Source organism: Aethina tumida, chromosome 3 (assembly GCF_024364675.1).
Source record: "Aethina tumida isolate Nest 87 chromosome 3, icAetTumi1.1, whole genome shotgun sequence".
In the NCBI taxonomy this organism is placed as follows: Eukaryota; Metazoa; Arthropoda; class Insecta; order Coleoptera; family Nitidulidae; genus Aethina; species Aethina tumida.
Window position 1 is genome coordinate 32,117,622 of NC_065437.1, and position 24,912 is coordinate 32,142,533.

The window sequence follows — 24,912 nt, forward strand, 5'->3', positions numbered from 1 at the left end:
GATAAATTTCTAATAAAAGTGGTCTGATGTGTGACTGTATAGTCACCGCCGTGATCACGTATTGGCTTTTTAACAATCAATTAAGGATATTAAATAATGTTAGCATGTTTTACTTATACGATTTCCCCATTAATAAAATTAGATTCATAAAATCAATAATTTGAGCACCGTGCAATAAATATTTTCTCGCCCGCCTGTCATTGTGATTGCACTGTCACGATTTCAATCGCGAAAAGTCCAGACAAAACAACCGGGTTGCCGTTCCAGGTCGGCGGCTGCACCGTCGACGGGAGCCCGGCAAAAACGCCAGGAAATCGCCGGGAGAGACCCGGCCGCGGCCGATCTCCCGGTCTCCGCACCGAGCACGTGTTTTCCCTTTGTTTGCAATAAACAAATTCGTCGACGGCCACGGGCGTAGCGACGACAACTGACGGTGGGAACCGGCCGGCGTCGTGCGCACCAATCGCGAGCTCGCATTTCGAATTTGGCGGGCCGGCTTTTTATCGCGCACGCTCCGTGCGGAAATGTTGCGCACATGGTTCGAACCCAACACGCTGCCAAACCGCATTCAGTCAGTCGCAAGCAGGCAGCACGTAAACGTCTGCTTGACTATACAAAATCGTTTTAGTAACCCTACAATATTAGATAATTATATATTTTTGTACCGGTGACTCGTTTTTAACTAAATATAACGTCGTTTTATGTCTCACGAACTGCATCTGAGGTGTTTTTAAGCGTGCTTAAACTTAAAACAAACAGGAGGATCAACGACAATCAAGTTGGTTTTTATTACATTTAGTTTTCGTAAAACTGTGCGAACTACTCGGTTATAAAGATGCCGGACTCGACGCTCTACGACATGGGACGTAGCACCGGAATCGGCGACGAAAGAGCGCTCCAGTTGGCCCTCGAACTGACCATGTTGGGCTTCAACGAGCCTCTCAACACCGTGCCGGAGCCCGAGAGCCCCGGCGACCTGTCCTCCTTCGTCAACCCCTTGGCGAACGTCGGCATCGACGAGGTCAGGTCGAAAAAGTCACAGAACATGACCGAGTGCGTGCCAGTCCCCAGTTCCGAGCACGTCGCTGAAATTGTAGGCAGACAAGGTAGGTCCATTTTTACATTTTCATTACTTGTCAACATTTTGACATGACGAAAAAACTCGAAAAAACCGGGACCTGGTTTTTCGACCGTATCTAATCCATTCTTCGTTCTTATCAGACGTTGTTTACCAACGATAAAATCGTAGCTTTTAAGTAACACTCGACTCCAGATAACACACCTATTCTATCACACTTCCGCGTATTTACAAATTTCACATTATGTGCACATTCCTGCTTGAAAGTGCATCTAGAGGATGCATTTTCCATGAGGGCACAGGATCAGATATCCATTGATCGATATCCAATACCATCCGCAGGATGTGTAAACGTTGTTCTTTTGTCTCGGTCGAAAATTTTTGTATTCAATGAAAGTATCGAGTTACATGAGTCAGGACAGGAAGCTATGAATTACTTACCGATACTTTTATCGATTAATAAAAAGATTCATAGGCCATTCCATTCACCGCGAGTAAACAAACAATGACTGCAGATAATGACGAGTTCAAAATTGCACCGATAACAGATTATCCAGATATTCCACATTGTTTTTTTTTATGACATTTTTGTCAGTTGTATAAAAATCACAAAGAGCCCAGAACTGCAACGATAACAGATTGTTTAGAGATGTTCCAAATGGTTTTATTCTATTTATATATCTATGATACCAGAAAAGAAATTCTTCTGACTTTTATAAAAGTTTGTCACGTCCACTAACATTATCTTACCTTACACAATTCGAAATGGAACATGCAATAAAGTTTTATGAGGTGTCAAAATTAGAACTACAATTTTAAATCAAAATATTTCCTTGGCTTGGATTCAATGATCGTTGCAATAAGTTTGCGGTGTCCTCAATTTAAACTAATTATCCATCAAATAAAAAGCACATACCTATATAAATTTTTAGCAACATTTCATGGATGTTATCGAAATAGTAAGGATGTTTTTGTTTATTTTCTTATCACTGTCGAAAATGTTGGTTTAAATACTTCTAAGACCGAATCATCATTTTTATATAATATTATTTGTGCGCAATTCTTGTTGGAAAATACTGTTTCTCAATTATATCTAGTTTAATTTAACAATAGCTCCAATTATATGTGTAATTTAAAGTAAAATAAGACGATCTTTGTATTTACATTAACATTAATCTAGTGTAAATTACCTTATGAAATTTTGTCTCCGTTATTTGAATTATTTACCAAGATGAATAAGCCTGCAAATAACAGTTCGTGGTGTCATTTTATTTTAAACAAGCAGTGTAAACATTAAATTGGCCAAACTTATTCCATTGATATTAATAGTCCCAAACTTGCACCTATAAAATACTTTTTGCCCGATACCAAAGTGCATTTGGTGTGATCAATAACATAGACATAGATTTGTTTATTTTGATTAGATATTTAAGGTAAATACAGGTTATTATTATCAGTACACTTATTGCATTAATTTGCAGCCCAGAACGTACGGTGATGTAACGGTTACATGTTTGTTGTTCCCTCGCTTTTCACACACCCCACCCAGTTCCACGACCAACCGTCAATAATTCCCCATATGTTCGTTAAAAATCTAGTCCTTGAATACCACCGTGCTTTTGACACGGCAGTTGTACTATTGTAACGTACTATTCGAAATGGATTACCTGAAAAAACGTTGCTGATTTCTATTTAAAAACCTATTAAATATTTATAAGGGTCACAAGTAATATCTGCATTAATTAAATTGGTGTTATTCAAGGAACTGCATTGGAAATCGTAATAAAATTGTTGGGAGCCACATTAAAATAGGTATCATTAACACCTAGATGTTTATGCGGACCGCCAACAACAACAAAAAACATTCAGTAGAAAATCGATTAAAAGGTACTAGCATTTATATGTGTCAGATGCGGGAATTTTTGTGTGGGACAGAACGAAATCTTATTAATTAACCAAATTTGAGCGTATGAATTGGAGGGCTTTATTCTTGATGTGGTGAATTGAACCGTAGAAAATTTCGTCCGTCTCCAGGTAGTAAAGCCTACCTGAGCCGGGCCGACAAGAAAAATCCCTCGGCAGATGCAGACAGCAAATATCGGGCATTAAATCACAATAAGTCCCCTTCAATGCTTAGATTTCAGCTTGTTAAATGTGTCAAAAAAAGCGTGCTAGATAAGTTACGGGTCCGGGCAACAGCATTAAGTTGTTACACGTTTTGTCAACCTACAAACGCTCGTATATTTGGATCGTGCAAAATTTTATAGTATTAATATGTTAATTTCGAAAATTTGATCGCAAATTAACTTTGGGAACGTTTCGGTTATCCTTGACATCAAAATTTCTTATTTATCACAATATCTGGTCGTACAATTATAAGAATTATTCTAAAACAGACATATATTTTATTTTATGTTGCACGGTATTAAGTAAATATATGTTACATTACACACGGGTAGAAAGTCGTTTAAAATATCAAACACTGTAAGTCAGTTGTCAACTTAGGCAATTTGTCCTTTAATTGGTATTTTATCTGGTGCAAATAAAGTTTCGTTTTTTATATTAATTTATTGGCAACATTTACACACCTGTGTGAAAGAGTTTGTGCCGAAGAAATTTATATTTGCTTAAAAAATGCCTAGCAATTCTTGAGTGTTAACTGGAAGATGTAGAACAAGATTCTTGTTCAGGCTTGTCATATTTAATGGATCCATAATAAATATGATCATGGGAAATTATACTTTACGATAATGTGCACCATACCAGTTCAACTTTTTATTCATTCAGTATCAAATATCTTCATACATTATCTATAGAAGATTCATGTGTACAGTTTCTAATTTTAAATCAGCAATGCCATATCTGCCTAAGCTATGTAAATGGCTGTCAATTACGGTCTTCCCCATAATTCAAGACTTAGGAAGATATTAAATGTAATTCAACGAATTAAAAAGAATTATTAAAATTGATTGCCCGTCAGGAACTTTCTTAATTTCCTGCAAGTCAGTTATGAATTTCATAGATTGCGACTATCAAGCTATAAAACACATAAAATGAACCCGTAATACATCGATAGAAAATAATCCCTTTCTTATCGCAGTACATATATTTCGCCAAACACCATTAAGTGTAACGGATTGCATTCATTAATTCCGCTGCCAGGGTTGCTAATTTTGAATTATCGGGGGGTTTCACGACCGGCTTCAATTTACGAACGCCTTGTTAGCAAGATTGATTTTTACAATTTACTTGACACGCTATTTCTTTAGATATTTTTATTAAAAATATTAAAATTCGCCTTGTGTGGGACCTGTCGAGAAATTTTATTACGCCAATTTTTGCCAGACTGGTGAGCAGACACTGCGTCAAAAAAGTAATTTAATAGTCTTCCCCCTCGACATCTAGAGAATTAAATCCGCTCGAATGAGTTCCGATGCCTTGTCTATGTCCAAATTAAAAAAAAAAAATGGCTTAGTTCATCGGCCATAAAAGCACGACCACTTTTATTTCCCCGGAACAATCGGTGTACCAATCGCTGTAAGGTAAACACCATATGGTATTTCTATGGCGGAAGACCTGTGCCAGGAAAAATTAACTGAATTACAAACACTTAAGCATGTTTTAATATAATAATGTGCAATCACATAGTCATTAGGAGTTGTCAGTTTTATAGGGCGTGTCTGATTTCAGAAGTGGTACTGCATAAGTATTGAGTAATTCGGGTTCAATTCCCTGTAAACAAAGACCCGACTAATGGTTTTGTGCACTTGATAATACGCGAGGTGTACTCTTATCTAGGAAAAAGCAGCACAATTACAAGTTTTCTTGTAATTTTCATTACAACATGGCAATTAGAACGATCCGGTCGACTGTTTCTGCTCTCCTTTGCATACACCGGCCAAATCGCTCGATTCCAGTCTGCGGGCATGACGTGCAACAAATTCACTCGAAAATGAATGAAAGGAATTATACTACGGTGACCATGAACTCTGCTGCAGTCGGATAGTACATTGTTTTTGCCGTTTTGTGCGAAAAGTGCCAGTCAACTTTTTAATTAGCTCCAAACATCGTGTGTTTTCTCTCTCCAACCAACGGTTCAGTTAAATAACAAATCATTGTTTTTATTGTGGTTACTTAATTTGTGTGTTTGCTCATTTGATGTATAAATAGTTCATTCACTTTCCTTAAGAGCGTGTTTGTTTGTGGGAGATATTTCCTAGTCAGAATCAATGTTGGTACTTTTTTGATGTGTCGTGTGTTTAGTCAATCTTAGTTTTACGATCGTTTAGAATCCACATTTTTATGTTCTATTGTGAACGCCCCTGGAATTCGATCAAAGAAGTAACCCGATCCCCTTGCGCCTTTTTATATTCGAACGAAATGCGCCCAGACGATAAAAAACAAACGCGACCGGGTTCGAGGAAGACGTAAAAATCAACCGAGGCCCGAATTTGGTTTTGACGGATCGCGATCAAAACGATGCGGACGCCTTTCGGTCGGCTTTCTGGATTTTGTTTTTGGGAGGCCAGTTCCAATGCCCGGTGCGGACTCCGAAGGTTTTAATTAAGCCATGGGTTAGATGAAGGAACGTACCTCCATCTGACTGGTATTATTTTTTAATTGTTGTTTACGGGCCGCAAAAACCCGAACTTATTTGATTTTACGAACCTTCAAAACTCGTGGAAAGGTTACATAAAAACGATATATTGTGAAATTAAACCGTGCACATCGGGTCCCCGTTTTAAATAAAATTAACTTTTGCTAGAAAATATCATAGGACTAGACAGAAGCTATTCACTAACCGTGGGAATTTACTGATAAAATAGGTTCTTCTACCAATGTGTGTGTTCTCTTTCTTGTGTACAGGTTCTCTTAACAATAAAGCAGAATCTTCCAAATGTTTTTTTACCTAAATTATCAGAAACAATTACCTGAATCACTTCTGACTCGGTTTTTGACGAATAAAATCAATTACCCTCCTGTTATTTGTTTTGTAAACAACAAAGTGGTACTAAAAAACTTTAATGTTATCATTCTGAATTCGAGATGCTTGGAAACCATGATGTAAAACAAAACACCAATTTGTTAGCATAAAAATGAATATAAATGAAATTCAGCTTCCGTCATTTCCTGCATAAGAGAATCCTACTAAATGTAAATATGCTTATTGCATATTTACTGCGGCGAATCAGTTCACAAATATGAGGTCGTCAATCTTATCTATATTTCTTGTAAACTCAAAAAACGTATCCTTCCTGCTCTTTAGATGGCTTAAACCGCGTTACTGCCATATTAAATATTGATATTCCCCTTATCTGTTGCGGATATGCAAATGCGCCACTAAATTTAGTTCATTACGTACTATGCGACTGTTTGAAGAGGATGACGAGTTCGCGACGCAATAAACAAACATTTCACCGAAGTGTTACGGCCGGCTTCAATGGCAATTATACGAGAGCATTGTCGTGTCTTCTGGTGCATAAAATGCCCAGATCAAAGAATGTATCCTCGGCTGCGCTGGCATAGGAGCCGAGCGACTCTTCTCTCCCATAAGTCATAGTGAATAAACCCGCGGCCTTGAAATCTTTGGTAAGGTCAAGGCAGCTGTTACGCTAGGCTCGCTTGTTTTCTACAAAGAGCTCAATTAGACTTAGCTCTGGTACCACTTGTAATTATTTTGCTTCGTGTTTTTTCTTTCTTTAATGTGTGTGTGCTATTACTACGAATTGTTAATCGAACAAATGGAACTGTTTGAGGTGAAATGTTTTCGAGTTGTTGAGACAGGATATTTTCCTTTGCATACGAGTACTTTTAAAGAATAATTACACGCCGTTTTATCTAGATTTTCACTTGTAACGCTGCTTGGTTTTTTAATTAGTCATTTAATCATAAAAATCGACTTCCTTTGTTCAAGATTACTAACCTCGCTTATTTTTTTGCAGGTAATTATTACTTCCCATGACGTATGAAAGTGCGATATTCGTAAGTACAATTAATTTCATTCAGCAAATGCCACGAACATCATTGATTTATTGATCTATTGCTCGTGATAATCAAAAATCAATTGATCACATGGACTAATCCTATTAAATAACTTTATAATCGTGTTTGTTGACGCTTCACATGAATATGGAAAAGCAGTCGAGCGCAGACATCACGTTTCATAATGTGTCTGAAATAAAGAGACATGCTTGTCTCGCATGTGAGTGAGGATTGTTTTCGTTTTGCAAGTTGACATTTGATAATATTTCGATAATTTGTAAACAAGTATAAATTAAACGTAACGCGGTCGGTTACATGATTGCCCCGCCCAAAGTCAATTTCATTAATTAACGAGCTCTATTTGCATGATCCGAAGGTAAACAATACATGAAACGTGTGGTTACGAGGATTTTAGGTGCACGAGGAAAATCAATTTGAAAAAAAATGACCCAATTACTAATGGGGCAATAACCTTTTTGTTCCATCACAGATCACCCGAATGGTAACTAGGTACATCCTCCTTAGCTTGACAGTACAACGTATAATTGTTGTGTCATAAGCCGGTAGAACTATGCACACACATAAATTTAGACTTGATTGGACGAATTAGCTTTCGGCCGGATTGCTGAATGAAAATTAACGATTTGTTTGAAATGTTTTGATGCCCGCTTCCCAGTCTGGATTCACGACGCACGTAATTTTTCGTTTAATTTACAAAATGTGTAATTTCACTTTAAATTGGGTCCGTGGGTCTTAATATTACAGCCACATAATCACACATATCTTAACAAGACACATGTAATTTAATGTTAATATTGGATAATACAGAAGTCGATATCTTCCTTCTTATCTTTCAAGATTATACACTCGTGTCTTATTTTCCGTTTAAAATAACGCACTTAAACTAAATACGTATCCATAATAGAGTAGATTTATTGCAGCACTGCTTTAAATTTACCTTGAACGGTGGGTATCGTAGAGTTTTATAAATTCGATTCATCAGACAATGATTGAGTGGACAGTTGATTTAATGGAATCTTTATGGAAATGCTCCAGTTGAAACGATACGACCGCATACATTAAATGAACTCGGATTAGTTTTGTTGTTGGTTATAAATTAAATTTTTGACAAACTAGCACAACGAAAAAAAGGCGTTTGCCCGACAACATTCGAATTGTCTCACATGAGAGACCGCGAAGTATGGGCTCAACTTTTTCGATGGGTTTTTATTCGATCGGGTTAGGTGAGGAAGTGGGTGTAAAACAGATACAATGAAAGAATCGAAACTGGGACACTTTCCGCAAGACCAGTGGACTAGCCCCCGTGCGTGTGATGCAATTCGTGTGCAAAACAATAATTCAGGTGATTTTTGCAAATGTGCAAAACGGGCGAATTTTAAGACAGGCGAAAGTACATTTCAATTAACCGTTATCTAATATATTGCCCGTTTTTATCTGCTTATGTTAAGAAATGCATATGACATGTGACCGGCACACATTCTTTCCCGATCATTAATTAATTAAAACCATACATTTACGCTAACTGGGCACTGTGTGATAAGGTTGTGCTCTGATTAATGAACGATATTTCTCAAAAATTTCACGGGGGAACTCTAGCGATTTGAATAAGAAACCATTAAAACGTCGATTACGTTTACCGTTAGCAAACTTGCAAAATTTTACAGCCAGATAAGAAATTCATTACCAATTCAATACGGCAAATTTCAACTACTTCATGTTCCACTGCAATCACTATCTGGTAACAAGATTTGCGTATGAAACTGTGTTTCACAATCAATTGTCATAATGGTGCTTTAGCAATTGTCTAAAATTTATCAGTTCTCAGTCAATAAAGTGTGTTTTACATGGCCCACCAACCCGACATTATAAATTTAATTAGCCGACTTGACGATAATCCCTTCACCCAACGGGGTGCTAAATTAGTCGGAGACTTTATTAGTGTGTGTCTCTTAATTTTCGTCTTGCACGTTATTTTCGACGTCGGTTATAGTGCCGTTTAGCTGCCAGTTTCATTTATAAAGCGAGAGATAAATAGTAACGTTCTGTGTTTATCCCATTTCCCCTGGCTATTTCCGACTCCTAGCTGTCATATCAATCAGCCATAAGATAAATTTAATCCTTTAGTAAAACACGGGCTTAGCCTGAAAGGCAGCGGATCCAAGCCTAAAGGGGTTAAGGTGAAGTTTTGCCTGTATTAACCCTGACAGATTAAGAGTATTTAGTCATTTGAATTGTAAATGGGGACCACTGTCAAAACTAAACAAAAGCTTAATATTCAATAAAATTCTATAGTTTTTTTAATGGCAAATTACAATAAATACAATTAAGATTTATGTTAAACCAATTTAATATTGCACCCAAGCCACAAAAACGCACGTTATGTAACGACACAAGTTGTTGTCCCCCGTGTAATAATTAATAAGGGAAAGTTGACTTTAGCTGTTCAGGTGGGTGTAAGGCTATTGTTAAACTTCTCGAGAAACTTATAGATTTGTTCGGTTAACCGCCTCCAGGGTACCGTTTATTAACTTATTAATTACAATACTTTTAGTCGAAATAAATCTACTGTCTCTGATCGACATTTCGATTATTAAGTTATTTGTGTCATATTTACCAGTTTATTGTTCTTATTTAACAACCTGATTGTGTATTTTAACAGTTGACATTTGTATGGGCAATAGAAAACGATTGTTTTTATGTTGTCAGCAACTGCTTCAAAATGCTTTACTAGTGCAAAACTTAGATACAATGTTTTTGATATACGATATCTATTGTGCGCTTATGAAATACATCGCAATAAATAAACTGTTGTCACATATCACATGAGTAGGCATCTTCCGTTTTATATACTTTTTGTTGTAAAAATCAATTGTTGTGACGTACTTGATTTTTTAGTGACTTAGTCAAGGAATGATAAAGCAATAAGCAACACCTCCGGTACGACATTTGAATAAAAAAGAGCCAGCCCCATGCGGCATAAAAATTTGTTTTAAATTTCTTTGAGTGGTATGGCTCACACATAATAGATTCTTCACTGTCTACCAGCCTTGACATAACTTAGTATTCATCAATTTTTCCCATCGGGTTACAAAACCATTGAAATGGTTAATTTATTTTAGACAGACAGAGATGTTATAATATCTATTAAAGCGTTTTAACTGAATAAATAAATAGCACCGAAGGTTAACAAATTTCTAATGAAATCGTGATTTAAATGTTTTAATGTCAATGGGCGCCGTATGGGAGAGACCGGTGACATATTTGCCAACATCAGATAGATATTCTCTGAATTTAACTTGAGAATCAAAAATTATCGTCCAGAGTTTACGATAACAAAAGTATAATAAAAGTAATAAATCCAACCATATGATCTCAACACTATCTGGTGTGTTGTGAGATAACTTTAATCGTATGTAGTCAGGTTAATTTTATAAGTCGAATACGTTTACTTCCGCAGCGTAAACAATTATAAATTATCTTTATCATAAAGACAAAAATGTGTTGCACAAGCCCACCATAAATACACCTCGTCCCATTATGGATGCTTACGTATAAGTAAAGCGAGTTCAGCTGTTGATGTGTTCGTGTTTTCATTGAATTTTGGGTAAATAGACCAGATCCAGGGAACATGTGGTCCGGTTATGGTACGAAAGAGGCAGTCAGACGCAAAGGTATGAGGCAATTTCCGTTTGATTTGCCCACCGTTCCCACCGTCTTCGAACAGATGATCTAGAAACCGGAAACCCCCTAACGCCACTAATGTATTTACCTGATTATTGAGGTCTGGTATGGGTGAAAAATCACACTCCTCCCAGCTACCAGTTTCATTTACGTTTGCCTCGTAATGCAGATGGACATTTTCCCACTCGTTAATTAATGGATAATGGGATATTTCCAAGGTAATTTAACTCCCGTGTATCGATTCGTCGCTTACATTGGCACAATTTATTTTGTGTGTTTGTCTTTAATGCATTTACGTGTTGCTGTTACACACGCACCACACATAATTTAACAAAATATCAACGTGTGTATTAATACTAAAAATATTCCAAAAAATCATATTTTTAAACAGTAGTTTTGGCAACGAAACTCTGAACTCATTAGGGTCAATAGACCACGTGGTCAAAAAAATTATTCTAAATATCATATACACCGCATGTTTTGCGTACATTCACATCTCGATCGGACAAGTAGTAATTTTTTCAGTCATTTTACGTCTCCGTGGAATACTTCAAGGACTGGCGTTAACGAGTTCACTGTGCTTGACGATATATAGATTAATGGCATGAAATTAAAATTTCCGTATAGATTTTCTCAGGACCTTCAACTCGAATTGCGGTTTATAAACGACTTTTGTCTTTTTTTTTGTTTGGTCTTTGTTAACTGGGCACACGTCATCTTGAACGATGATTTGGGTAATAAGAGGAAAGGTCAGCGGAGGACGTTAGATGAATAAACTCGTCGAAAAAAAAAAAAACAATATTAGCAATGTGAGGTCATGCTCTAAAATGAATGTTTAGAGTTCATTTCCGAGTTCAAGACTAATTTGGGAACTTTCATGTTAAAGAAAGCCTAACTAGTGTTTTTGTTTAAAACAATTTTCATTTTTTACCTCATTAAAATTTAACAATTAGTACGAAAATTCATAGTGCATTAATGTATAATATAATGTAATTACGAAATTAATAATTATCTGTTAATTATGCGACGTTTTAAAATAGCGGCACTCGACTGTTATTGTTTATACGCTCAGATCCGATAGTAAGTGTTCATTCAGCAATTGATAAAGCAAATATAATTTTATCATTTGCTATAGTAATTGAGTATAAAAAGCATCATTAAGATTTTATGGTTCATCATAATCCGAGTAAACATTTTTTGGGACAGGTCAAGATTTTATAGGTCTGTGAACATAATTTCGGGATTTATTGCTGCCGATGTAAATACGTCGTATTTTTGCCAAATGCACTTGAAATTGGAATGCTTCCACTTAAAATAAAGCCAATTAACATTACCAATTGGTTGTTAAGTTGTCAGTGGCAAACGCAAGATAAAAACATTAATTAGATTGAGTAAATGAGTATGTTTGTTAATAACGTAATATTATAAAGGACAACGGATGTTTTTAGCCGCATTTGTTGAAATTTATAATACAGCAACCTTAACAGTCATCGTCCTTAAGCTAAATCATAGTTAATAATTTGTTACAGGGGTAAATAAATTTTATATGTCAGCAATGCAAGACTTTATTTATTTCACGGATTAACCTTTTCGCTAAGCAAGTAGCTGTCCAAGGCAATTCCGGAAATAGACTGAATGTGTGAAATTGTGCGGTTTTCTTACGTTGCGCAGCATATTATTTATTGGAAATATCACACAGGATGTTAAAAACGAAACAATTTATTACGGCACTCGGAAAAATCAATGGACTTGGACCAGCCTTGAGGTTTATTCTCACAGCTTTGTCAGTGAGCCAATATGGCCCTTCATTCATCATTCTAGACAAGTTGCCGTACAACATCTTACCTATAAACCAGTTACTCAGAACCATAACCTAATTTAACGTTCATAGGTGCATGTCTCATATTCCACATTACTAGGAAAAAGGTAGTACGTGACGCATTCTTTGAATTTTCCTTGTGCTGCTTAAGATGTGGTAAATTTAAGTTAACCCGAGTTTTTGATACATATTGGACTTTTTGACATAATTTTTATTATAAACATGTAAAAAGAAGGAAGTAAATTTTTACTACTTGAAGCATTCTTTGAATTTTTTTGGTTAAAGCGGTGGTATATGATACCAACATATTTTTAAAAGATAAAATGCTGCCACTTTCAGGAAGCTGGTTCGCGATTTGTCATAATCGCGGTATATTGTTGTTAACTTTAATTAAATTTTACGTATAAGGCCGCCATTTATGGTGTGCATTTTAATGCCTCAATAAAAGGCAAAGGTGCGATCACTATTTAATAATAATAAACACTTGAAACCTTCCAGTCGATTTAATGTGGAGTAGAGGTGTAAAGTTCGTTTTCTTCATGGTCTTTTTCCAAGTGTTATGGGTCCTTCCTGTGAACGGCGAGATTGCCAGTGGAGCCATTGACCACCGGACACACTCGTTACAGTCATCGTTAGCCGAACCGTGTGTCACTCTCTCGCTTGGCTCGTTTCTTTATTATTATTACTGATTATGTACACAAAACACGGACTCCCGATGACTTTTATGTGCCTCAAATGTTGGAAATAATCGTTGTTTGTCCGGTCTCGACGTCGTTGCTGCTGTAGGTAGAAATGTTTCTTTAATTTAGTCATTGCTATATTTATGGAAAACAAAAGCGCGGCTAGTCAAAAGGATCGACGTCGACGAAGAAGAAATAACGCCGAAAACATGATTAATTTGCAGTCGTTGATTTTTGCCGCCTTTGTCTGCATTCTGTCAGCGGCTTATTCGCACAAAGAATTATAATCGACGGCGTAAACATGTTGTTTACACGTAATTAAATCGAATTTGCATTAATATTTAAATTATATCTTTTTATAAACACGTAAATACCGGTGCCAATTTCGTTCTCTAAATATTGAGCAAGGTGTTGCTTGTGGGAAAAATAAATATAAACATAAATCAATGCCCTCATGAATAAAAAAAATGTATTAATTGTGCACAATTATCGGTTGGTTCGTTACAGCTGCGATCAAATTGATAATTAAGATAAAGTTATTGAAATCGTCAAGGTTGCAATTAATATATGAACGGAGTTAACGATCTCTTGAATAAATTTATATAAATATCCGACAACGTTTCGGACTGCAAACGGGGAACTGAACCAAGACAGGAAAAAACGGCACACATGACTACGCATATTGTTAACAATGATCCGAAAATAAAAAAATGAGACAGATGTGATATCGCACATGGCCAATGAACTTAGCATCCTTATTCCTCGATAAAAGTGAATGGGGTCTGGTGTAAAAATATTAGTCTGGCTTATCTGCCGGTCCGAACCCTATATTTTACATATCGGATAAAATGTGAAGGCAAATATAATAACAATATTTCGACGGCGCCAAAAAGCGGACCCGACCGCAAAAATAAAAGCAAAACCACGCACGGCACCCAAACGCAACTATGAGAGACAAAAGGTAATATCCTCCGAACTTTGTTTAGTACCGCCGACGGCCTTAGGCAAAAAGAATTAAATAAGGAAGATTTTTCTGGCTTTTTTCTTTTGCTCTCTTTCTCCTACGGCGATCGCGGCCACACTACAATGGGCCGATCTGAATTGCAAATGCAGCTGAAATACTTCAAAATTGATGCGATCTTTTTACCGGCAAATAGTTGGTCTGCTCTCCATCTAAATGCCAATTAAAATATCTTCGCCTTTTTTGAGCCGAACGATCTATCGGCCCAAAAATAAATAAAGTAACCGTGTTGTTTTATCTATTTTATTTTTTGACTCTTATGCGGCCAAATGTTAATGACAAAAACAGATTCGTAAGATAATTTATTAATACATTATTAGTGATGAAACACTATATATTTTCAACAATTAGTAATTAAATGATACACACGAAATAGAGTGTTATTGTTTAGTAGTACTTTCATTTTATTAACAATTTTAGTTAGACTCCAGTCATTTCCAAGCTAATTATGAAGTAAATGACAGGAGATTAGCTGAAACATCGCAAACTGAAATTAAATGTTAATGTTAAATCCTTGTTTTGTTCAATTACCTTAAGAAATTTCAACGTTTCGACTGGTCATTTTTAACTTAACGATGATGAAGCCCTAAACCAAAAAAAAAAACACTTCTCAACTACAAACCTTGTTTAGAAATTTCAATCAATAAGTGAACAATTACATGAATTATTAAAATCGAGATTTGTGACTCACACAACGTGTGTGGACCATTAAAAAATCCGTTTTGATGTTTCGGGAGGAATAACGATGACTAGATTATCGTTTCATTAACGAAACGCCGATAATAACCGGAGAGCCGATCCGGGCACATATAGTCGGCTTTAATGGGCATAAAAAATTGCAGTCTGCGGTCGGCTAAACGACATATGTGCCCGGGCCTTAAGGGTCAAAATTGGGCCGGACGAGTGTACGTTTTTTTTTATTATTATTATTATTTCGGGAAGCAGCTGGTGTAGAAACGTAGCCACGGCATGCCGATGTCGTCTTTTCACAAAGACCGAGTCTGCCGAACAGCTGCCGGGGTGGCAGCGGCGTGTCGCCGTGGCCTCGACCCGTCTCGAACTCAACCACCGGCACTACCGGTCGACACTGGCGCTCTCTTCAACCACCGCTGCATAATTTGTTTTTTTTTTTTTCATTTGTTGGGAAAATTAATTAGCACGCGGCCGGTTGACAAACACGTTTCTGTCAGCGTCCTACCATAATTCGAGCGTGTGTGGACAACCTCTGCACGGCTTAAATGACTGTCGGTGAACCACAACCGCAACTCCACTTCGGCGTGTTATCTTTGAAAGAATTTTAAAATTCGATATGCATGATTAATTGAGTTCTGAGGATTCGTTTCTTCCAATATTTTTTGTTAAATCTGGGCGCCAAAGTGTAAAATATATTTTTATTTAAACAATTTTTCAAAGTATTTATATGATAAAATTATTGCTTAATATTAAGATAATATTTTCAGTCAACTGTTAAAAACGTAAATATTTGCCGAGTGCCGCAACGCACAAATATTTATTAAAACAACACGTTTTTATACTAGCACATGTTTTATAAACTAGTATTTCACAACTGTCACTTTTTTGTAAAACTTACCTACCTGTCTATTAAATGATTGTATTAATTGTAAAACATTGCTTGTTATTGTATTTATATGGGCCCGAGTCAGTGCTAATTAGCCACAATTGTGCTTTTAGTAAAACTTCCAACTTGTTTCATTTGTAGTTGTTTCGTTTACCGTTAATGACTAGGCAGTGTTTACCTTTCTGGGCCGTTTTCTCGGAATGGCATAGTTCTGTTGAATTTTACCTGTGCCACTTCAAAAGGTACCTGGACCCTTTTGCGGCCACTTTGGTGGTTCCTTTCAGGAAAACTTAACGCCGGCTTTATTGGTCTGTTATCAGCGTTAGTGACACGGCGAATTTGGATAAATCTGTTACGAACAGTTTTACGATTTTTCGGCATCGAAGCCGAACCATAAAACTGAATACTGAACGGATAATGATTTTCGCAGGTTGCAATCGCAGGCTGTAAAATTATATGGAGTATTAGTGCTAATTAGTTGGGTCCTTTGTCAGAAAGATATTTAAGATCTTGAACCAATGTTAACAATTTATCATCAATTCAGGTAACTGGCCCATTAAATTTGTGCTGCCCCAATGAACGAATATAATTGAATTGCCATTGAATAATGATTATTAAAAACGTACAATATAATAAATAAACTAATAACGAACAGAGAATAACTATTAAATTAAATTAAATTTTACATTATAAATTAATGTTTAGTCAACAGTGACATTTATGTAGTAACATAACAAAATTTATAAATATAATTTGAACTGACGGACAATTTATTTCATGAGTTTGCTTTAAACAATTTTGATGAATTACTAAATTATATAATAATTGGGTTAAAATCGTAGCTGACACTTTTACTGTTAGCCAATATTGAACAATTAACAACATAAAATACAATATATTTATATTGTAAATTTTATGAATCTGAGCAGTTGCTGGATGGAATTTCTTGGCAATAAACATTTAGATCATTGAACGTATGCACCTTGATCGATTATTCCACATAATGAGGCAGTTGATGTGTTTATGTGAAACTTTCAATAAGCGAATGAATGAATATCAATTATAGCTGTAGCGTAAATCCACTATTATTTCTTTCAAGTACGCCATGTAAACATGTGAAATGCGTGGGTGCATCAAAGTAGTCATTGAACAATGTCCTAGGTCATGGTTTTGACGCAATCACAGACATACGCCTTTGTGTCTGGAGCGGGGGGCGGAGGCCATCCGTGCAATGCAAGGTCTTGTTGTCCCGTCGATTTCTCGTCAGATCTCCGCACTCACCATCCAGTGCGCTATGGACCGAGAGCTCGATTTTCATTTTTCAGTGTCGATCCGTCGCTGAATCATGATTGGACCAGCTGGAATGTCGACCGATCGGGTTTTTGCCCCAGGGTCGGACTCGGTGGGAATATTTTAATTAGTCGCGACAGCAATGCGGCTGCTGCCATTTTCGGAACACGTGCAATTTAGACCAGACGATAGTAAAAGTTATTGTTTTGTCCTCTTTTTCCTACTTCATTGTCATTGCTTCAACATTTTCACCACCACACCATCGAAATATTTCATATAAATTTGTCATGGTTAATTTAAAATTTTACAGCATTTAAATTAGATGCACCGGAGCTCCGTTCAGTAGTTCCTTTGTTTTTTCAATTAACTTATTTACTTTAAATAAATGTCAAGGTGTAAAAGTTTAAACCAGCTAACTTATGAGATAACGCAGATAATCATTATTGTAACCAAGTAGGTATGCAAATTTAAAATACAAACAAAAATCACAAACGTATTTTATTGTTTTTATGATTATGAGTTTATTACCCTTTGATCTATACAAAGCTCAATTGGTGTTAACTTTGTTTAAAAATATTATTGTTGATCTCGCTTAAATTAATGTGTTATTGTCTTTAATCCGAATTTTTCGCACATACATTTACACAATTATCTTCCAAAATGTCCACCTGAGTGTCACATCAAACGTTTCAATTAATTCACGACGAATGTTATCGATCCGTCTTGCTAGACAAACATCGAAAATTACCTTGGTATAAAAGAAAAATGGGTTAATTGATGTCTCTAAGTATCCAGCCAGTGAGTGTGTGTGGGTGTTCTTCCTCCCAAATTCAAGTAATTACCGAACCTTCTTGCCGGCTATTGAATGAAAGTGAAATGAGTGAAACTGGATGGTGTACTCCTTCTAGCTTATACGCCGCAGTCGGATATTGAACTAGGCTCGTCTCAAGGCCTCGCCTCCAGTTGCCACATCTCACGAAAATTCTCCGGTCAAGGCAAAATATTTCTTTCGCACTCGCCCAGACGCAGTATCAAATACACGTGTTACACTTATCAAAGTGTCGCACTGTTTCGACACTTCCTTTGTGTTTTGTCTGCCATCACGAGTTTGGTGGTTTTGTAAGTGCGACACATGTTTTTGGGGTTTCTGTTGGTCGTTTGGCAACGATGTCCCGTGCCGCAGGAAGTCTGACGAAGATGTCTGTATGGAATGGAATTCTGTGCTGCTGAACTTCTTCTGTTGTCGTTTTGTTGTGTGAGCCTCTTGCTTTCAGTGAAACAAAGGAACGTACGGCCGAACTCGGACCGGCACTCCGACTTCATTAATCGGCCATCGTCGTTAATTATTTCTTTTTTTTTACATTGTAATTTAGTGGTTTTCGACAATATTTAAGCCTTATCGGACAGTCCATCTGGTTAAGCATGGCTGTAAACTTCAATAAAGTATCAGATGTCGCTGATCCCTAGGTTAGGTTACGGTGGCTTGTTACAATGCGTTACCATAATTTGTTGATGTAAGCGATTATTGAAGAATTGTATTAGTGATTAAAAAGGTAATTTATAATGGAATTACTTTAAATTAAAATTCATTAAGTTTACATAAGCTGATCCATTTTATGCCAGTGCCAAGAAATAGAACAAGTGCGTATAAATTTTCACCTTTAAATGATTTTACATATTGATTTGGCACTGTTAACACACTTCATTGTGAAAGTATTGTTTTAAAATGATTGAATAATTAGTTACATAATAACAGCACACACTTTGAATGGCAATTTATTCGATTGGTTGGCGCTTTGATTTGTTTGCATATCAGTTACAGTAAAAATTGATTGTTTGACACTTATTTCCGTTTCATTCCAATTAGCATGTTCAAAACGGGCTATGACAAGTATGGAATCTATATATAGATTTAGATAATCCTTTTGTACTAGTGAGAAACCTTACAAACTCCCACTCAAACTAAGTGACGGTTTTGGTCACATGAGTGTACGATTAAGGGAATAATAGAGCGAGGGCAAATAATGTACGGGTCTTAATTATCGTTATAATCAAGGAAACATTTTACAAAATGTTCGTCTACGAAGTTAAATAACATTGAGATTCATTCGGCGCTTTTAGGGTCTATACAAAATATGCGTAACATCCGGTGTGTCAACCATGTGCTTGTAAATTTTCTAGAATCTTTCATCGTACAAATATGGTCAGGTTTTATCACCACAAATTGATCATTAGTTTAGTAATTTTTCCCTCACTATCAACATACTGATTTCACATCCTTGTGGAGTCGAGATATGTGCATGTTTTCGGTGTGGTTTTAAAAAAAAATGCGGAGGCCGTCGCACCGTGTTGTGCCGATGCCGACACAAAGCGGTCCATTTGGGTGCACCTAGCCCACACGAAAAAAACTCGGTCACAGAACCGCACTAAAAAACCTAGCAAACCTTGAGACAGTCTGTATGTACGCGCGAAGGAATTTCGCGACGGCTTCGCCGTACGCGACTCCCCTACAGGTGACTTCAGCTCCGAGACCATCCGACCGTTCAAGTTTCTTCTAGAATCGTCAAAATTCAGCGTTTGTATCGAACGGTTTCACATCGAGGTTTGTTTCGGGGACCTCCAGAGCCCGAAATGGATTGCCCAACTGTCGTGGTTCGTGTTCAACATGAGTTTCGGTGGGGCCCCGGACCACGTGTGTCCGTCACTTGATATTTGTTTTCGCTGAGCCACGAGAGCGTGAAAGAGCGACATGTACCTTCCGACCACGTAGGTGGTTTTCGGGCACAAGGTGTGTGTGCTTGCTCAATGTACTTTAAAATGCAATTACTTGGAAGTTTATTTATTTTTGGTCGAGTTACGGATTTTATGGCGGATTTATTTTACGGCCGACTAATTTTGCGCACAAGTATCTCGCGATACGCTGGCACATGTGGAACACGGTGCTGTGATGGCTTAAAAATTCATTGTTTTGTCGGATGGGCTTTAATGTGATGATACAGCACTTAAGCCTCGATTTCCAACTATTGTAAATGTGATCATGCACAATTTAATGGCTTGTCTTTTGTATCCCTGGAAAATTACTTGGATGGTACAGCAACAGATAAGCGACCCAGATCTTTTTTTATCTTATAAAAATATTGTTTTTTGTTTTACATCAAATTTAATAAAAAATAACTCTTTTCTCATGCATAATTAAGTCATACTCAAAAGTCAACATAAACACCTAGGTTGTATGTCATTGTTTTCCTCAAAAATATCCTCATACGAGATAACAGGTGTGGTACCGGGCAAAACACAAGTTAAATACACACATTCAACGACATGTTTGTCTATCTAACGCCGGTTTTAATAAACGACACCAGCATTAAATCCCATGTCCCCCGACGATGTTTATTCGTACCGACGAAGTATGCACAGAGTGTCGCCGCCACCGAAACGGGGCGCTTTGCGGCAACTGTGTGTCAACAGAGTTGGCAGGACTGCGCGGTCCTGGCGCAACGTTTCCCGCTGGCACACATATCCTGGCGGTGTTTTGTCGATATGTGCCTCGGTCTCTGGCCGAGTGTGCAGCCCGGTTTCTAGAACACGCCGAGCCCGATCGTTCACTTCTAATCGGCCGGAGCACTGACTGTTTCGCTTTTTTATTCGACGTACAATTCAATAAATAAATGAGGAAATGTTTATTTTTAAACTTGACACGGGGATTAAGTCCGACAACCGATCCGTACCTGGCGAGTTATCGAACAATCACTCTCGATTGCCATACAAACACTAAACGAGTGTCCATGACTTCAGGCACATTATGGTACTTACTGAAAATATCAAATATGTTGAATGAATGCATCTTTTCTCATTTGAATAAATGCTAGTTTTCTAATAAGAAATCTTAAAACGAAATATATTTTTTTGTTTGAAGCTAATAATTATTGTTATGTTTTTAATTTATTATTTTAATCTGTGCCAGTGGTTATCATAAGACTCATGCGGAAGACCTATTTCTGTTAATATGAATTACACATTTTCTAAGAATTTAGCGGAGTTATCCTCACACAATTCCCGAACAAAATTGTGTGACTTGACTGAATTTTTCCTTGTCATTTATTAATTTTTAAAATTTCGGTAATTTTTAAGATTAGTGACTATTCTGATTTAAGTATCAATTTTATTTATTAATAATTTGTAACTTGATGAGAAATGCTAATTTTTTTTTTGTTTGTTTTAGGTGGGTTTTCCTCTGTCAACAATGCGTAAGTAAACGAGAACCTCGTGTCACCGAAGTATTTTTGGCGTCCACCTAATTACTTTTTTATCTGCCTGCTGAGATAATTTCTTCGGAAAAATGTGACGTTGGATCTAGTTTCAAGCCGTTTGTCACGTATGGCAATTTCGATAACGTTTGCATATTCAGTTCAATGTCGATAAATGACAAAAACAATGCCAACAACAGATACTTAAAAAGCCACTGTCTTTTTATAATCTCATTGCTGTCCACGATCTAATTAACGTAATTTTTTCTTCATTTACAAGTTGTTTACGCCGGCTAATTGCTCGGCTGGTCGCGTCTCAGACTCCCATCATTACGTGTAGATACACTTTAATTCGGTCAATTGTGTGTGTACACGATGATTTGCTGCCTACGAGAGTTCTCAATTTTTTCTCTCATTACATGACGTGCACACCTGTCACATAGTTGGACAACTGCGGTCCATTGTTATTCAAGCAATGTAAATATAAGCTGATTAATGATAAAAATAGGTCGGCCGTTTAGTGCCAAATTTTCTTCTAACCTACATTTTATTTTCGGAAGCAATTGTTAATTGACGCAATTGAAAATGCGGGAATGTTTGATACATACTTTACTGTGTCACTATAAAAATAGTATTATTATTAACAATTATCTTTATTAACGTCAGGAACTTCTAGGATTACATATTTAAGTCATTTCAAATTTCACCTAATAATAATAATAATGAAATTTTCCTCAAATTCTGTTTTGTGATAGTATTGTTTTCACATGAAAAAAGTTGTAACTTCTAGTTTGAAATGAATTATCAAATTAACATTTTCTAAATCTCAAAAATCAACTTCCAAATTAATCTCTGTTAACAATAATTGATTTTTTTATGAGATACTTCTAATTTATATGCACAAAATTGGTCCGAGATTATATGAGATCTTATAATCTTGCTTGCGAGTAAAAGATGGCAAAAACCATTCTCCATAATATGTCTTTAATGTAGGACATTTAAAAATTCATGTCACAGAATTTCTTCCTTGTACGTTTTATAAACTTTAATATTTTAAAAGTTATGTTCGAATTGAATTTAAAACACTATTGTTTAAGTTTTCGTAGTTAATATGCGAACGATAGTTGGAGATATGTAACCGCAGTTTAGGAAAATGTATTTTCAGCAATGCTCATAATTCCTGTATGAAATAGAATATACAGCGATAAGATGCACCATAAATCCGGCAGAGTGTGCATAAAAAGCCGTGCGGTCGGAATTATCATCAAGCCACTTTTCGGATATATTGTCAGCATGTACGCTGCACCAAAACGCTAAATCATGTCGGGGCGTTCGCTACGTGTTCCCCCAGACCAGTCTGGGAATCCCGTCCGCCCGCAGTGCGTTTTTTCCGGCAGCACGGCCGCCGCCGCCGCCGCCTATCTGGTGGTTGCATATTTCCGGGTCGACGTCGTTGCTCGCGTCAGGGTGCATTGACCACACCCGGGCGTTGCAGCCGCCGGTTTTTCCCGGTCGTTCCGGGGGCGGCCGCCCGATTTCGGAAAGTGGACCAAACGATGATGCGGAGCGGTGGCAATGACTCCCGTTGAACGTGAACTGCCGGGGTCGGACGCGAACTTTATCGGCGGCGGCGGCTGACACGCACGTTGGGATCTCACCACAAAAAGCCGTTGTATTTTCCATTTGAATACAAGTAATCAAATAATGTTTATAAATTATTAACCAATTATATCCATAAAATTAAATAGTTTATTAAATTAAATAAATTCATGAAAACAGATCGGACAATTATTGTGGGAATAGTTTGCTCGACACCGCCATCAAATTTATTGGTGGATCTCAGTGTGCGGGGCCGTCTGATTCGCGGCATCAGGGTCTGCGGCGGCGGCTGAGGTGCGAGGGAGCGGCTTGCGCGTTGCAATCGGTCACGTGATCGTCTGCATCCCCCGCCGGGAGTACTGCAGCAGTTACTATGACTACGTTTCTTCAATTTGTGTGTGCGGCCATTGAATCCAGCCGTCCGCCGCACGCCGGCGGGAGAGCGGCGTATTTAAATTGGGGAAAAGTCAATATTTGCGGTCTTTTATGCCCCCGTGTGCCGTGTATCCCTTCTTCGGCTCGGCCTGTGCCGTCGATCCGTTTTGCTTGCCTTTCGCCCTGGAAACGGCGATTTATTAACGAGGTTAGGTAGGATTTCCCGGTTATGTAACTCACACCTTTTAAAAGTGGTGGCAACCCTTGTAATTACGTGCATACAAAGAATGCAAAAAAATTTCATGCATATTTTATCATTTATATTATATTATTATTATCTTGCTCAGCGATTATAAATATTATGAAGTAGTTATCATAATCAAAATATTTAATAATATGTCGAGTATGGTATATATAAATTTTATTTGTTTATAAAACTAAAAAAAACATAATTACAAATAATAAGAATGATGCTTTTTCCGTTTTTTTTAATACTGCCAACGGTAAAACATCAAACTTATCTAGAAGACCCATTTATGATACTTTAGTTTATAAATTTTCTATGAGTTGACCAATATTATTCTGACGTGATTCTCAATCAAGATTTAAATTATATTAACTATTTAAATATTGGTAAACTATTTTAAAGGTTAACTGGATGTATATCCAGAAGGTACAGATTTTTATATAATTTTAATAAAGCTTTACACATTACTTATTTTTCAAGATATTAAATATTTTAATCTTTTATTCATCCTAAAAATTATTCACAAATTTAAACTCGTACGTGAATGTCATTAAAAATTAATGTTTAGTTGCTAATAACCGAAATTTAAATAAAATTAAATATAAAACAAATGTGAATGATGATCTAATAATGAACAGCCTTGAACTACGATTGAGTTTTGCACATTTTTTAGACCAATGCCAAGTTTTTTTCCTCTAAGATTTGGTGGTCGTTATTACCGCGTTCACAGTGGTCAAATTAACAAATTTCATTTGACACCGAAAGTTATTATTAATAGGAACGTGAATCAACTGGTACAAATATTTTTATCTGTGTTGGTTTCCTTCAAGTAACTAGGTGACATAAAATTTAAAATTTTTAAATACATGTCCTGAAGTAAAATATCTATTATTTTTATTATTAACCGATCACTGTGCGCAATAATTCAATCAGACTAAAGTCATTGAATTCTATAGACGGACAACTGATTATCCTTGAACGTACATACATACTAGATAACAAAGGAATTATGTACAATTAACTTCTCAAATAATAATTAAATATATTATATTCTGGACATTTAGGGTCTTTGACTGTTTAAATGAAAGTCATTGATCAAAATTAAAAGAATCCTTGTGAGTTCTGAATAGATATAATTTCCTTGTAAAATTTAATCAAACCATGAAGACTGTGGACCCATGTGTAAATTTTATTTGGACTATTTTTATCCATATTAAAAACATTTATTGTTGGGTTGACATTTCAGGGAGCACTAAGCATGTTAAAGTTAATGAACTGTTTTTATTGTAGTTT

At 36.6% G+C, this 24,912-nt stretch overlaps 1 protein-coding gene across 1 annotated transcript in view; it reads left to right on the forward strand.

Annotated features, from left to right (window-relative positions):
* Positions 1-561: 561 nt before the first annotated feature.
* LOC109599879 (RNA-binding protein MEX3B) overlaps positions 562-24,912 on the forward strand; it is a 37,671-nt gene continuing 13,320 nt past the window's right edge. The window contains exon 1 of the mRNA XM_020015928.2: positions 562-1,106. Within this exon, the coding sequence (XP_019871487.1) occupies positions 836-1,106 (271 nt within the window). The 5' untranslated portion in view covers positions 562-835. The remainder of the gene's footprint in view (positions 1,107-24,912) is intronic.